Here is a 15326-nt window from a genome sequence, read left to right as displayed (position 1 = left end):
CAGTAAAGATGGAAGTACTTGATCTTCTCCCTGGAGGGTAGGGAGGCTCTGCAAAGGGATCTGGACAGGCTGGACCGCTGGGCAGAGTCCAATGGCATGAGGTTTAACAAGGCCAAATGCCGGGTCCTGCACTTGGGGCACAACAACCCTATGCAGTGCTACAGACTAGGAGAAGTCTGTCTAGAAAGCTGCCTGGAGGAGAGGGACCTGGGTGTGTTGGTTGACAGCCGACTGAATATGAGCCAGCAGTGTGCCCAGGTGGCCAAGAAGGCCAATGGCATCTTGGCTTGTATCAGAAACGGCGTGACCAGCAGGTCCAGGGAGGTTATCCTCCCTCTGTACTCGGCACTGGTGAGACCACTCCTCGAATACTGTGTTCAGTTCTGGGCCCCTCACCACAAGAAGGATGTTGAGGCTCTGGAACGAGTCCAGAGAAGAGCAACAAAGCTGGTGAAGGGGCTGGAGAACAGGCCTTATGAGGAGCGGCTGAGAGAGCTGGGATTGTTTAGCCTGGAGAAGAGGAGGCTGAGGGGAGACCTCGTTGCTCTCTACAACTACCTGAAAGGAGGTTGTAGAGAGGAGGATGCTGGCCTCTTCTTCCAAGTGACAGGGGACAGGACAAGAGGGAATGGCCTCAAGCTCCGCCAGGGGAGGTTTAGGCTAGACGTTAGGAAAAAATTCTTTACAGAAAGGGTCATTGGGCACTGGAACAGGCTGCCCAGGGAGGTGGTTGAGTCACCTTCCCTGGAGGTGTTTAAGGCACGGGTGGATGAGGTGCTGAGGGATATGGTTTAGTGTTTGATGGGAACGGTTGGACTCGATGATCCGGTGGGTCTCTTCCAACCTGGTTATTCTGTGATTCTGTGATTCTCCAGGCATATTAGACCTTGAGACTACCAATAGATAACAGAAGCAGAAGAATGTCTGCCGTGAAACAACTGTTTGACACAGATTTACGTAGTAGAAGCAAGAGACAAGCCCTCAGAGGCACCAGCTATAGCCAGCTGCATCCCATCTGGTTGTGAGACAGGAATCTGGAGCAGTCAGAGGTCTGTGCAAATTAAGCAAGCATGTCTTTTGGTAATGACGTAGAATCAAGGACCTCTGGATTTGAAGAGGGCTGTGAGTTCTTATCTTTGGCCAGGTTCCAAGTACACCAATTACTTTCTGCTCTCCTAAATTCTTGCAAGGCTTGGAGACAGTAGTAGGATATGACAACTGAACAAATATTTGAGAGACAGTCTGGTGGAAGGGGAGAAGGAGGGGCTGTCTTTAGGGTCTGAGGAGACAAAACAAAGAGCAACTGTTAGAAAGCAAGGGAAGAACACCAAATTGACACTTAGCTGCTAGTCACTTCCTGAGTCAGATCACCCTGGAGATCAGGCATCCTCTCCAAGCATTGCAGTTGCTATACGTGGCCATTTTGGTTGAAGGAAGAGGAGTGGAAAGGGACATGGAGAGAGATTAAGTGATTGAAAAGCAAGTGCCCCACTGCTTCATCCATGGTTAAGATTTACACTGTATCAGTCTCTAAATAATAGCAAAACTATTTTCTATTTTAATCCAGTGGTTATGGCTTGTTGCCACAGTGCAAAACCAGACACATTGATGTTTGCTCTCTGAGACTTCAGTGATTTTTGTATTTATGTGGCTTCTCCATAGCAACAATGGAAAAATTAAATTGCTAGATTGGCACTTCTAATGGAGTTCACCTCTAGATCAAAGCTTCATTTTGATAATAGTTTTGCCAGCAGTCTGGCTAAAGCAAGAGTTAGTTTTTCTGGACTTCAGATCTGAGATTGGAAGAGCTGCATTTTCAGTCCATCTTATCTCCACTCTACTTTCTTGATGAAGGAATAAGTACGTGTTTTGTCCACATAAGCAGGAGAATGGCAAAGCCCATTTATTGTCAAAAGGAACATTACAATGAGCTTAAGTGACTACAGCAACATGGAGCATGTTACAGTGTCTGATGGGTTTATTGGTTGCTGGGCTTATTTGTGTTTTGGCAGCATATACTTGGTTGGTTGAAGTGACTTAGCAAACTTTTTGTCTTTAGAAAAGCTGTGAGTGCACTGAATAGATTATAAGGAATTGTGTTCCATGTGTCAGGGTTCATCACTCTTACTTTGAATCATGCTGTTAAGTAGTGGCAGGAGTAGCTTTGAAAGTCAGTAGTGGTTTTTGGCCATAGTTTCCCTCTCTTAACAGTATAGCAGAGTAATTGCTGCTTCCAGAGCAGATGTGGTACTTTTTTGATCCTGGAATAAATTCTCATAGCAGAATAGCGTTAGTGAGTTTTCAGCAAGCACTTTCAAACTGTTCTGTATTGTTGTTGTTCCTGGAGAGCTTACGTCTCGGTGGCTCAGTGATTCAGCTTGTATCAGGTAAGCCATCTTGTCCTTGGTTTTGTGCAAAGTTAATATGAGCTGAGGAGTTATCCAGGCATCGTACACAGAACTCTTGTCTTTCCAATAACCAGTTCTGAACACTCTGCCCTAATTTGTGTCGAAAATAAAACATCTCTTGCTGACTGATTGCCACCCCCTCTTCTTTCCTGCAGTCTATTGAGAACTTGCCCACTGTTTTTGGAAGTAATCCCAAGGCCCATATTGCAGCAAAGACTGTGTTTCACTTGGCCCATCGCCATGGTGACATTCTGCGAGAAGGCTGGAAAAACATCGTGGAGGCCATGCTACAGCTTTTCCGTGCAGAGCTGCTGCCTAAGGCCATGGTGGAGGTAATAATAGTCAGCCTGTGGGTAGTTGAAGAGCGAGGGAGTGGAAAGCTGGCTTTTCGTAGAACCAGTTCAAAGAGGAGGAGAGCTCTTGAAAGGGCTGGCTTTGGTAAAGTGTGTACAGAGCAAGAAAGCCTGCAAAGGGTGTAACGTTCAAGCTGTGTGCAAGCTCCAGGTTCTTTCTTAGAGTTTTGGGGTTTTTTTCTCATGTTGCTTGTGGTTGTATTTGAGAAACTGCAGCACAGTTGCTTACAGGCATAAAGCATTAAAGCACATCATTAGTCTTGCTAGACAGGGGGTGACACTTTACTGGAGGGGTGAGGAGGTGAAGAGCTCGGGTTGGCTGCCTACATGCCTGCACTACACCTGCTGGGTTTAGTGTTTCATCACTAGGTGAAACATTATGAGATTGTGGGTAAGGGCTGCAAAGAAGTAGGCAGTTGATCATATACATGCTGTGGTCTGTCCTCCAGGTCGAAGACTTTGTGGATCCTAATGGTAAAATCTATCTGCAACGTGAGGAGACACCTTCTAACCGGTGAGTGATGTTGATGGCCCAGGCAGTCCTTTTTGTACCAAAGCTGGATAACAATACGGTTTATTGTTCTCTCATTGATGTCTTCTTATTTGCAGTGGTGAATCTACAGTGCTGAGTTTTGTTAGTTGGCTCACTCTCAGTGGGACGGAGCAATCTGGTATGAGGGGGCCATCTACAGAGTCACAGGAGGCAAAGAGAATGGCTTTGGAATGCATAAAGGTAACAGAATGTACACGTACCTGCTATTGTTCATGGTGACAGTGCTATGTGGATAACAGACAGGTGAAACATAAATATACATGCCTTTAGGCAGTCTTGCAGGTTTCAGAGGACTTGGAAATTGTAAGAAACTACTGATTAAATCTGTCCAGCACTGATCAGATATCTTAAAAGTAATTGATGTTAAAGGAGTGAACTAGCTGGCAGTTTTCCTCGTTGTAATCATGTTAAAGCCACTATCTGTATCTTTGCTGGGAACACGATATGTGTCTGGAAGATCTGTTTATACGCCTTCCCCATCCCCCAGATGCATAGTCCTGTTTTCTGTCTTTTGCAGCAATGTGATCCTGAGAAGCTGATCACAGAAAGCAAGTTCCTCCAACTTGAATCCCTCCAGGAGCTCATGAAGGTGAGAGAGATACTGGGCAAAGGATTGGACTGGTGATGGAACAAGTGTACTGTGCGTGATTGTGGATATGTGCTGTGTACTCACCTGGCTCCTCTGTCCCCAGAGGAGGTCTTGGGCCTTTGTGGGATGTGAAACCATTCAGTAGTTTCAGCTGTTACATGTAACTTCTGTGCTGTCACGCCACAATTGCTTTAGTAGTTGAGGAAGACTTTAAATTGTGGAATGCATTCTAAAAGCCTTGAGGATGTCATGGTAAGCATTTGAAATACATGTAGCTCTGTGTAGGAGCTTACGGTTATGCTTTTTATCTTTTCTGGTGTGCTGTGTGCCTAATGAGAACATTCTAAAAGGCCACTTTAGAGGCAAAAGCTTTACAGAAATATTTGATTGTGTGACCCAAAGAAGCGTGGTGTCCGGCTGCTGTGGGAGACATAATAAGACAGGACTCACTAGCCTTTGGGCTAGAGAAACTTATTTCCCTGACAGAGGGTAGTTGCTTACCTGGTTCTGGTAGTGGCCTCTCAAGCTAGTCTGGAGTTGACACCTCTCCAGGGCGTGGAATGAATCTGGCTGCTGATAACCAATTTCAAAAGCAAGTAATGTGACACAGCCCTTGTAGGGTTGTTGTGTATGCTGTGGGGCTGGCAGTGTGTATTGCCTAATTCTATGGCTCTTTAAAATGCAAATGCCCTTTCCCTTCAGGCTGCTGTAATTGCAGTCTACTAGCTTCATCAGTAGGGCACATGACACTACTGAGAGAGACTTGTGCTAAAACAAAGGAAAGACTAATTTATGAAGGCTTTCCGCAGAGGTTCAGAAGAGTAGGTATTGAATTTCAAAACAAAGATAAGTGAGTAAACCCTGAAGAACAATACTTAGGCAAAGCCAAAGCTGCTCTTTGGATCACACAGATGACTGTGTTTCTGGCCCGTGTGGAGAACTTGTGACTCAGTTTTTGTGTACTGTCTTAGTTCTATGGGAACATTTTGCTCTGACCCCTGTTATGCCAGGAATTCTCCCTTCATATGCAATCTGATGTCTTCAGAGTAATAATTCCAGTACTTGTAATCATTCCTGGGTTTGCCTTTTCTGTGCTTCAGATTCTTAGCAAGAAGCTGCTGCCTTTCAGAATTCCTCTTCATCTGAGAGACTTCATCGGTTTCACATCTTTAAGTTCATATTGCATCTTGCATAATAAAAAAAAAAAGTATTATTTTCCATATACTTAGCTTGACCTCTATCCAGTGTGTTTTTCTAAGACTATGCTGGACCTCACCAGACAGTGGGGAGCAGTTTTGCTCAGACGCAAAGCTTTCTGTTGGTCTTCACTTGTTGGTCTCCTGGTTTTGGGGTCTTATGATTCACAAATGTTTCCTGGCTTTTCTAGGCCCTAATCTCTGTGACTCCTGATGAGGAGACATATGATGAAGAGGATGCTGCTTTCTGCTTGGAGATGCTTCTGAGGATTGTGCTAGAGAACAGGTATGACACTGAAATTCATGCAGATTCACTGTAAATGTCCCTGCTTTACTGCAGCTGCTGCTTGAGAACAGGGAATGAGTTCCTTGTCTGCTTGATTTGCCAGCTATAATTTCGGGGTTTAGCAACTCCACTCTAGCGTGTGCAAACAGTGAGGCTGTTCACCCATGAATTATTGCTTGATATCCTGTGATTTGGAGGACATAAACTAAACCCTGGAGGGAGAATTCTCCCAACCGATTGCTTTGCAAGTAATGAAGTAAATGAGAAATCTGACAGCTTTGTTTCTTTTCCTGTTCTTATATCTCCTGACTGGAGTTTTTCACTGACATAAAGAAATACCCGGTTGTCTAGAGTTCTGGGAGATGTAGTAGGATACCTTTTGTCTCATCTCCTTTCATCCTACCCTTTCTCTCCTCCTTGTTGTGGCTAGGGACCGTGTGACCTGTGTCTGGCAAGCTGTCCGAGACCACCTCTATCATCTCTGTGTCCATGCAATGGAGTTCTGCTTCTTGGTGGAGAGGGCAGTGGTGGGGCTGCTGAGACTGGCAATTCGACTCCTTCGTCGAGAGGAAATCAGCGCACAGGTAGGGGATTTTTGAAAGTCAGTTACTGGGGTTTTGTAGCCACACTTGGCAGCACAGGAAACCAGTTGCTGTTGGATGGATCCACTGCAGGTAACAATGAACAGCAATTTTAAGTAGCTCTAAGTAAAAGAAAGGGGACTCTGCTGGAGAATGGAATATAAATTATAGGGTCTCTTACTCTTGTCTTCTTCTCTGTCCAGGTTCTCCTCTCTTTACGTATCCTTCTCATGATGAAGCCAAATGTGCTGTCTAGAGTTAGCCATGAGGTTGCCTATGGCCTCCATGAACTCCTGAAGACCAATGCTGCCAATATTCACTCCGGGGATGACTGGTATACACTCTTCACCCTCCTGGAGTGTATTGGGTCAGGGGTGAAGCCACCTGCAGCCCTGCAGGTTACAGCAAGGGCAGATAACGACACAGGTAAGACAGGCCAGCTTTTGCTAGGAAATCTGATGCCTGCCTGCCAGATAAGCAGCTGCTTCCTCAAGCTTTTCAATTAGCAAAGGGAACTGCAAGAAAACAAAGCTGATATTAAACTACATTAGCAAGATTAAAGACCAGCACCTGCTGTTCACTCCTACTGTATGCTCTGTCCCTGTCTCTACTCTACCATCTCTTCCTGCTCTGTGAGCAACAGTCCAGGTTCTAGTCCCTAGGGGAGCAGTGGGAGGAAAACTGATATCAGTTGTAGCAGCTGTAGAAGGTCTTTGCTCTACCCAAGGAGCATTTTCTGCTGCTTGTGGTCTGGTGTCTTGGGTAGTATAGCCTTAATCTCTCATCTGGGTGTGTAATGTAAACCCAGCTGTTCCTGTTGTACTTGCTTCTTTTGTAGGACTGACTCCTATCTGTCCCCATCTCATAAAGAGAGTTGTTTGTTAAAATTCTATTTCCATATCCATTTGTGTTCAGAGTGCCTGAACCATTCCCTCAACACCAGCCCGCTATTTCCCACTTCTCTTGACTGTGCTCGAAAGATGGTCTTTTCATCAAACTGTTCCTGTTTTGCTTTAGCCAGCTGGCAATGTATTTGAAGCTGACACTTTGAGACTTTTAAAGCAAACAGCAAGAAAAGACTTTCCCAGAAGCCTTTGTTTTCCTCTTTGCTTTTCTAGAACTTCTTTAGTAGGTGCTGATACTTTGTGCTAGACAGATTGGAGAAACCTGATTTTGCAAAACCCCTGTGGCCTTTGCCTTCTGGGCTAATGCTGGACTTTCTTCTCCCATCTTTTTTTTTTTTTTAACTGCTTCTATCTTTGCTGACTGAGAAAATTACATGACTGTGGCACCTTGCACTTCAGAATATTAGTTCTCTTTACCTCCTTTTGTAAGTGTTTGGTGCACTGCATTTGCTGCAAGTCTGTCTCTGCTTTTGAGTTTGTAGGTAATGTATGATGGAGAGAAATGAATTTAGCAGTAGCTTAAACTTTGCCATTGCAAAGATTTCTGTGCTTGGCGCATGTGAAATTTTATGTAATCCTGAAGATCATGGAGAGTAGATCTGACACATGTGGAACATGCTAGTGTAGATTGGTCTTCATGAGAAACACTTTACCAATCTTGGCTTGGAGTTGAGTGAGCCCAGAGACCCTATGTGAGTCATGTCATTCCCTGTTGCACTTCTGGAGTTGTCTTGGCTTCAGTATTTCTTAAAGTGTGTGGTACCTCTGATTCTTTCCCTAGGGTCTTAGTGTTGGACTTCCTGTCCTTTTATAATCCATGGTCAGGCTGACAGGTGACATAGCAGAGGATGGAAAGCCCCTTCCCTTTGAAGGGGGAAGCCAAACATACCTGTGGGGAGGGAACCATGTCAAAGATATGTGTTTTCCTGCTGTCTCTGTGGATGTTCCTGTTGCAATTTTTCTTCCTGTCATAAGAGGATAGCCCTGGCCTTGTTTCTTCTAGGGCCCACTGGTGATTCTTAGCTGATGCTGATCTCACTAACCTGAATTGTTTTACCTTTATCCACAGCTATTGTTTCAAGCTCTTAAATTTGGCTTTTATCTAAAACCCATGCCTTTTGTCTTGAAGGTGCTCAGTCAGACAGTGAGGTCTCCTCCTCCTGTCATCCAAGTGACATGAACCTGGACCGTGGCTACACCTCTGATTCGGAGGTGTACACAGACCACGGGAAGCCAGGCAAGATGCATCGCTCGGTGACAGATGTGGATGTCATGAACAGTGGCTGGCTCGTGGTGAGTGGCAATTGGGCTTCTAGTGCCTGAAGAAAAGTACTCCTAGCATGGTTGTGGGTAGAGGGTGTGGTAGGGAGAGAAGGAATAAGAAAAGAGAGCTAAGATTAGATGACAGTGTAAAGGGAATAGATGCAGATGGAGAGGAGAGAGCTTGGATGCAAATAAAGAAGAAAGGGAAACGGATCCTGCTGAAAAGTTACCTGCTGGCTTCAGAAGAGAGGCTTTTACAGTCCATGCATAAGGTGCTGTTTGTTAAGCTGCCCTCTCCTGCTACCTTCTTGCTGTGCCTTGCAGGTGGGGAAAGATGACATCGACACTTCCAGGTCCACTGTTGGGCACAGCAGGCTGGGGCCGTCTCCTCTTGTCAACCAGTACAGCCTGACTGTGGGACTGGATTTGGGCCCACATGACACAAAGTCTCTCATGAAATCTGTCGAGTCCCTGTCCTTCATCGTGCGAGATGCTGCTCATGTTACACCTGAGAACTTCGAGCTCTGTGTCAAAACCATCCGCATCTTTGTGGAGGCGAGCTTGAATGGGGGTAAGATGGCCCTTGGTTCAATAATTGGGATTTGGCTTGGGGTGGCCAGTCAGCAAGAAGTGTGAAGTATATTGTCAAGGAACAATTCTCCAACCTCCAGAAAACGATCTGCTACAAGAAGTGTCCTGGCGCCTGCTGGCAGCAGGGACCTTGTTCATATTGCTGCCTCTGGGATGGAGGGGAGATCTGGAGCTGATGTGGAGGTAGTAGCAGAATGCTGGGTAGCTCTTCCTGCGGGCAGCTGTCATTTCACAGGACAGTGCCCTGCACTGGGGATATCAAAAGGTGGCTGCTGTGTGTGTTGAAAGGCAGAGAATTTTGTAGTGGACTACGTATATAGTATGTTGCTGCATGTCACTTTCTAGGCTACAAGTCCCAGGAGAAAAGGGGGAAGAGCCACAGGTATGACAGTAAATCCAGTCGGTTAAAAAAAAAGCCAAAGGAGAACTCCACACGGCGATCACGGGTCTTGAGCCAGCACCAGGCACACACACACAGTGATGAGGACGAAGATGAGAGCATCCCTGCCAGCTACCACACTGTGTCTTTACAGGTTAGTCAGGACGTAAGTATAGCAAGGATTTCCTTCTCTCCTCTCCCATGCTCAGGGCCTTGCTAGGGCATCACTGGGCTTCTTCAAAAGTTAAGGAGGGGCTGCATCATGGCTTAGTGGGCACTGAATGGCAGAGGGTGGCTCTGATTGTGTGAAGGAGACTGCAATTTGGAAAGGCAAAAGCAGAATAGCAGAGGAGAGAGAAGTCCTCTGAAAAGCAAGGAGGGTCAGATCTGGATCTGTTCATCACTACAGTAGGTAAGATGGATGTGGATCAAGGGCGTTCATGTAGGGTTAGTGGGGAATCTGACAGGGCATCTGAGTTTGTGACAAGTGGAAAGCCCTGTGGGCTGAGGTACTTGTGTTTTCAAGTAGAGAGGACTGCGATGAGGGAGTAAGTTCTTTCTCCTGCTGGTGCTTCAAAGGTGTTAAGGCACAGGCCTGCTAGGCCATTGGATCTCCGTTCAGTAGTAAAATGACCAGAGTGCTGTCACATGCCTATACAGAGCTGTTCTAGGGTTCCTTGCATGTGCATCAGGTGCTTTTTTCCTATTTTTTTTTTAAAAAAACCAAAAAACAAAAAAATGAAACTGCAGAGAGAGATCCCTGGGCAGCACAGCTGAACCACTAGGTTTCTTCCTCTGCCTGGGAGCAGACTGCTTAGGAGGAGCAGAGACAGCAGGACCTGAAACTATATCCATAGCTACACACGTTTATGTACGTAAAGGAAGCAGGCTTGGGTAGCTGTGAACCTTTAGCACTGGTTTAGGGAAAAGCAGAGACCAGGGTTGCTTCAAAAATTGAAGTCCTGTGTGTTGCTAAATGTGATCTTTGGCTTGCAGCTCCTGGACCTCATGCACACCTTGCACACACGAGCGGCCACCATCTACAGCTCCTGGGCAGACGAGCAACGCCATCTAGAGACAGCAGGGAGGAAAATTGAAGCAGATTCCCGAACGCTGTGGTCCAGCTGCTGGTGTCCTTTGCTACAGGGTAAATCCTTTCCTTTGTGATGAGTGAGCAGACACTCTTCCAAAGTAATTGCAGCACTCAGAAAAGTTAAGGAGCCAAGAACTAAATTTGGAAAGCAGGCGGGCGTTGTTTTTAGGATCTGCTGTAATTGAAAAAGAACTTGGATCAGATCCAGAAAGGTGTCTTTAGCATGAATTAACTGACAGCTTGCTTCTGGACCTGACAGTAGGTTTCCAGTCTGTGGCCTGGACAAGTATAATCTTTTTTTTTTTTTTTTAACCCCATGGTGTGTTTGATCTGCTTTAGACTTTTAGACTTTTCACCCTGGACTGGGGAAGTAGGGATGTGACACTTCCCCTGTGGGCTTTGCCTTGAAATCCCTCTCTTGCAGGTATTGCCTGGCTGTGCTGTGATGCGCGACGTCAGATACGGATGCAGGCACTCACTTACTTGCAGCGGGCCCTGCTGGTGCATGACCTGCAGGCCCTGGATGCCCTGGAATGGGAGTCCTGCTTCAACAAGGTAACGTCCTGGCTGGACTGGGCATGTTAACAGAATAGTAGTAGTATTGCCGTGAAGAGCAAAACTCTGCAGGAGTGGCACAATGGTGTCCTACTTCATCACTATCTTCTTTAACCATTTGTTCACCCCAACAGACAAAGCATTCCCTGCTCTGAGCCTGTGAAAACTTCTTGTCTGCTTAGGCTTCTGACAGAGCCTCTTGGAGTATTGAAATTAATTTCATTTCTACTTCTCATTGCTTCTCCCATGCTCTCTGCCTAGAAGCCGCCAGTCCCAAAAGCCAGCTCCTTCACGGGAAGCTGTCTGTGGAAAAGTCATCAGTCATTTTTCAGCTCTGAAATATCAACATGTCTGATCCAACAGGTGCTGTTCCCTCTGCTAACCAAGCTACTTGAGAACATCAGCCCAGCTGATGTTGGTGGGATGGAAGAAACTAGGATGAGAGCCTCAACGCTACTCTCCAAGGTGAGCATGCTTCTGCTGCTTGGAACCTCAGGGGACACCATGTGCCTCAAGAAAACCAAACTGTGCTGTATCAGCTTCTCAACATCTGTCATCTGGAGAGGTGTCAGTTTGCCAGTTTGACTGTCTTCAGTGCTGGGCTTCTACACCACCTTTGCTGTTGGGACATGGCTTCTTTTCAGAACTTTTTACATAATCCTGGTCTTCAGAAGAGTTGTCAGGAAGGAGTCTTGAGACTTTATGAAGGATGTAGAGAGAAGTATTTCACCAGACATTAGTTGTATAGTCTGTTCTAGTGGTGGAATGATGCATGGCACAAGCTCATAGTACTAACCTAAAGCAGGGAGTCTGGAAGGGCTGGAAGACACAGTGATGCAGACTGCAGTGGCCTCATGCAGAGGAAACAAGATCCACTCCTCTGCATATGCAGCTCAGGAGAGTGGAGGCCTCTGGCATCCTCAGGCTGGGCCTGTGCGTGCTCCTGGCCTGTCACCAGGAGGTGGAATTCCAGATTTGCAAGACTGGTTTATCAAGCTATGAGCAACAGCCCTTATACTACTTATTGACAGTAGTTCTGTTTTATTGTAGGTGTTCCTGCAGCACCTCTCCCCGCTGCTCTCACTGACCACCTTTGCTGCCCTGTGGCTGACAATCCTGGACTTCATGGACAAATACATGCATGCTGGTTCCAGTGACTTACTGGTAAGGTACTGAGAGTGGTGCTGTAGTGCTTTGCACAACCATTTAACCTTCTAAACTTGAAAGACTTTTTTTTGTTTTGTTTTGTTTTATTTTACCTTTTAATCCTTCCAGAACTGTTTTGTTCCATGGTCTCTCTGTAGCCTCTTTTTCCAAGGCAGCCCGTCAGCTGTTTTGAGCTTTTGTTCATTGCTATATGTCCGTTCTCTGTGTCCTGAGGAGTGTCTCTGATTACAGCTGGAGGCCATTCCAGAGTCTCTGAAGAATATGCTGCTTGTAATGGATACAGCTGGGATATTCCACAGTGCTGATTCACGGACGGGATATTCAGATCTCTGGGAGATCACCTGGGAGCGGATTGACTGTTTTTTACCTAGGCTGCGGGATGAGCTCTTCAAGCAGACAGTCATCCAAGGTACAGTGGGCTGAGAAACCTTGAGAAAAAAAGGGCTTGGACCCGAGGCTTGCACCTTGTCCAGTACCCAGCTGCTATAGTGCCTGGGCATTGTTGAAATTATAGGTGCAGGAGGCTATGGGAGCTTGGCACAAGGAAGGCAAACTGAGGGTGAGCAAAAGGAGTGAGCAAATGGGTGTGTGGGCAAACTGCTTCTTTTGTCTATTCCTAGATCCCGTCCCCAGCGTATCAATGGAGCAGCAGCATCAGAAACCAATAGTGTCTGCCCTGCCTCCTTCTCCTGCAGGGGATGTGAGACCAGTCCCCCACCTGACTTCCTTGGAGAAGCCCTGTGAACTGGGTGCCAATGGTGAGTCCCATTTTCTCCTTTCTGGAATAATCTTCCCAGCACGGTGGTGTTGATCTGATTTTCCTTGGTTTAGCATAATCCATAGTGACCAGGTCTCTGGTGTTGTGGGACTGTTGTGCTTCCAAATGGATAGGTTGTGGCCTTCTTGCTGAGGTTATTGGGGTGGGCAGAGATTGGTCACAGGTATACTGCCCCAACACCTTCTTCTAGGGGCCTCATGTGAAGGTACGCAGATAGACCGAGTCTGAAAAGGTCCCTGAGTTGATCTTCAGCCCTGCTTATCTTAGAGCTGAAAGGTGAATTTGTCAGGGCACGTGTAAGGATACATTTTGTCTCTTGCTTTTTCCAGAGTCTGAGAGAGCCACTGCACCTGCCTCACCCACCATCATCACCTCTGCCTCTCCTCCTTTCCCAGCATCGGCTCCAACAAAGACAAGCCCAGTTACAGACATACCTCCTACGACAGCACAGCCGCCACTCATCCTGCAGCCTCTTGCCTCTCCCCTGCAGGTTGGGGTGCCACCTATGACTTTGCCAATCATTCTTAACCCAGCCCTTATTGAAGCCACCTCTCCTGTTCCACTCTTAGCTACTCCACGGCCCACTGACCCCATGACAACCTCTGAAGTCAATTAGTTTGAGGATGTCTGAGAACTGTCTGCTGAGGAAGCTCCCAATGCTGGCCAAATGTTCTCTGGTAGCAGGTGTGTTTGTTTTAGATGATGATGCTAAGCTAAGCAGAAGGGCTGCTGCCACAACCCCTGCTGGAGCACGTTCTGCTCCCGCCTTGGGGCAGCCACCTAGAAATCCCTGTCATCTTGGAGAGGTGCCTGGTTCCCCTAGCCACTCTTCTTCCTGCCTTCACAATCTCAGGGGCCAGGCAACACCCACACCCAGCAGCCTAGGACCAAGCCACCACCAGTTTATCTGTTGAAGACGGAAAACTCCTTAATGTCACACCAGAGAGGGGCTGCAGTACAAGACCATCTCTTAGATTATTCAGTCCAGTACCTGGACAATTCCCCAGATGCTCCCTAGCTTTCCTGCCCATGCTTCTGGTTGCACTGCTTTGTTTGGGCTCTGGGCATGCCTAGGTTCGGCAGGTTGATAAGTTTGTGTAGAAATGTGGATTGCTTACAGTGAGGTTCCCAGCTTGCTACGCAGGGCTTCTTGTCTGCCACAGTCACATGCTCACATGCTTTACTTCTTCAACATGGATCACAGCAATCCCCCTGCCAGAAAGGGAGCAGGGGAGCCTGGTAGGGGCAGCATTGCTTTCCTTCCTCCTCCCGTGTAAACATAATCAGATTTTCTGGTTGGAGAGAGCAAGTTCAAGAAGCTCTGCCTACTTGAGCAGATAAGAAGGAAATGCAGAGTCCATGAGCTGAGAGTATAGAACCATGGCCATCTCTCAAACAGCGCTTGGGGAACCACTTCCCCAGGGAGCACAGCAGTGCTGTGTTGTCCACCTCTCACTATATTGGCCTCTTAATGTCCTTAGAACATTCTTTTCAGTTTGAGAATATGTTGAGATCTGTGACACCTGCTGATGTATGTGCAGCAAGCCTGTTGTGCTTTCTCTAGGAAGCTCTGTAGAGATTGCACCCTTCTGCATCTTCTAATTGTTGGGAGCCCACCTCCTTCTCTACCTAGAACGCTCAAGCAGCTGGGGCTCTGGTAGTCATTCTTGTGCTTCTGCCTTGCAGCAAGGATGTCCCACTCTTCCCACCCCCTCGTGCTCAGAGCAGAGCTGGCTGCCTGGCAAGCACTGCATCGCTATTCTTCCTCCTCCCTCGATTAGCCGGCTAAATTCTCAATAATATCAACCTTGAAAATCCCACTGGTGACTGGGAGGGGCATGGGCAGGACGCCAACCCAGTGTATTCTGTACTGAGAGGAACCTGTGGTTGGGGTGGGAATACAGCCCGTGTACATACAGAGTAAATGGCTACGAATCCAATGGACTTTTTACAGTGTAATAAATAAATCCTGTAAATGAATGCTCCAGTGTTCCGCACTTTCTGTTGTGGTTCTGTGGCTCAGAGCTTTGGGAAGAGGAGTTTGGTTGTCAAGGTGCTGTCCCTGTCTGCCAGCCCCCTGGCTTTATATACCAGGATTTTCCAACTGTGTGCTCAGTCTGTGGGCATGTGCCCTAACAAATGGTCAGCTCACAGTGGGGCTGCAGCGGAGGCTGGCCATCAAGGAGCTAAACAAGAGTGGTTCCCATCATGGACAAAGCAGGACATGATTGTCCTAGCTAGGACAATCTAGATTGTTCTAGAAGCTAGATTGTTCTTCCCTCTGCCAATGTTTTAGTGTCTGCTGCGAAATTTCTGCTTTTATGTTGGTGTGAGTTCATGCACTACCAGGACTGAGGGCAAAAATAAGGCTGAGAGACAGGTGCCCTGTGGCATCTCAGCACACAGGCAGAACACAGACCTCAGTGACAACCTGGCTGACTTTGGAAAAAAGGAGCATTTTGTGTCTGATGAGGAAGAAACCCTCCTTTCCACTGACAGTGGACCTGGGAAAAGCAATGAATGTAATCTGTTTGGATTTCTGTAATGCCTTTGACACGGTCCCCAAAACGTCCTTCTCCCTAAATTGGAGAGATACAGATTTGATGGGTGGATTGTTCGTTAAAAAAGG

General features: G+C 46.9%; 1 protein-coding gene across 6 annotated transcripts in view; it reads left to right on the top strand.

The window, feature by feature from the left end:
* Positions 1-14677, top strand: part of GBF1 (golgi brefeldin A resistant guanine nucleotide exchange factor 1) — a 109108-nt gene extending 94431 nt beyond the window's left edge. For 3 of the 6 annotated variants that reach the window (XM_069864261.1, XM_069864260.1, XM_069864259.1), the window contains 17 exons: positions 2564-2740; positions 3211-3275; positions 3371-3494; positions 3832-3903; positions 5291-5385; positions 5816-5969; positions 6170-6392; positions 8001-8164; positions 8459-8705; positions 9071-9270; positions 10101-10251; positions 10622-10752; positions 11116-11217; positions 11803-11916; positions 12151-12328; positions 12540-12677; positions 13027-14677. In XM_069864261.1, coding sequence (XP_069720362.1) covers positions 2564-2740; positions 3211-3275; positions 3371-3494; positions 3832-3903; positions 5291-5385; positions 5816-5969; positions 6170-6392; positions 8001-8164; positions 8459-8705; positions 9071-9270; positions 10101-10251; positions 10622-10752; positions 11116-11217; positions 11803-11916; positions 12151-12328; positions 12540-12677; positions 13027-13313 — 2622 coding nt within the window. In that variant the 3' untranslated portion in view covers positions 13314-14677. The remainder of the gene's footprint in view (positions 1-2563; positions 2741-3210; positions 3276-3370; positions 3495-3831; positions 3904-5290; positions 5386-5815; positions 5970-6169; positions 6393-8000; positions 8165-8458; positions 8706-9070; positions 9271-10100; positions 10252-10621; positions 10753-11115; positions 11218-11802; positions 11917-12150; positions 12329-12539; positions 12678-13026) is intronic. The other 3 variants (XM_069864258.1, XM_069864263.1, XM_069864262.1) reach the window with 1 other exon arrangement.
* Positions 14678-15326: the final 649 nt, after the last annotated feature.

Source organism: Phaenicophaeus curvirostris, chromosome 9 (assembly GCF_032191515.1).
Source record: "Phaenicophaeus curvirostris isolate KB17595 chromosome 9, BPBGC_Pcur_1.0, whole genome shotgun sequence".
Classification (NCBI taxonomy): Eukaryota; Metazoa; Chordata; class Aves; order Cuculiformes; family Cuculidae; genus Phaenicophaeus; species Phaenicophaeus curvirostris.
This window is presented reverse-complemented; position numbering and strand designations above follow the sequence as displayed.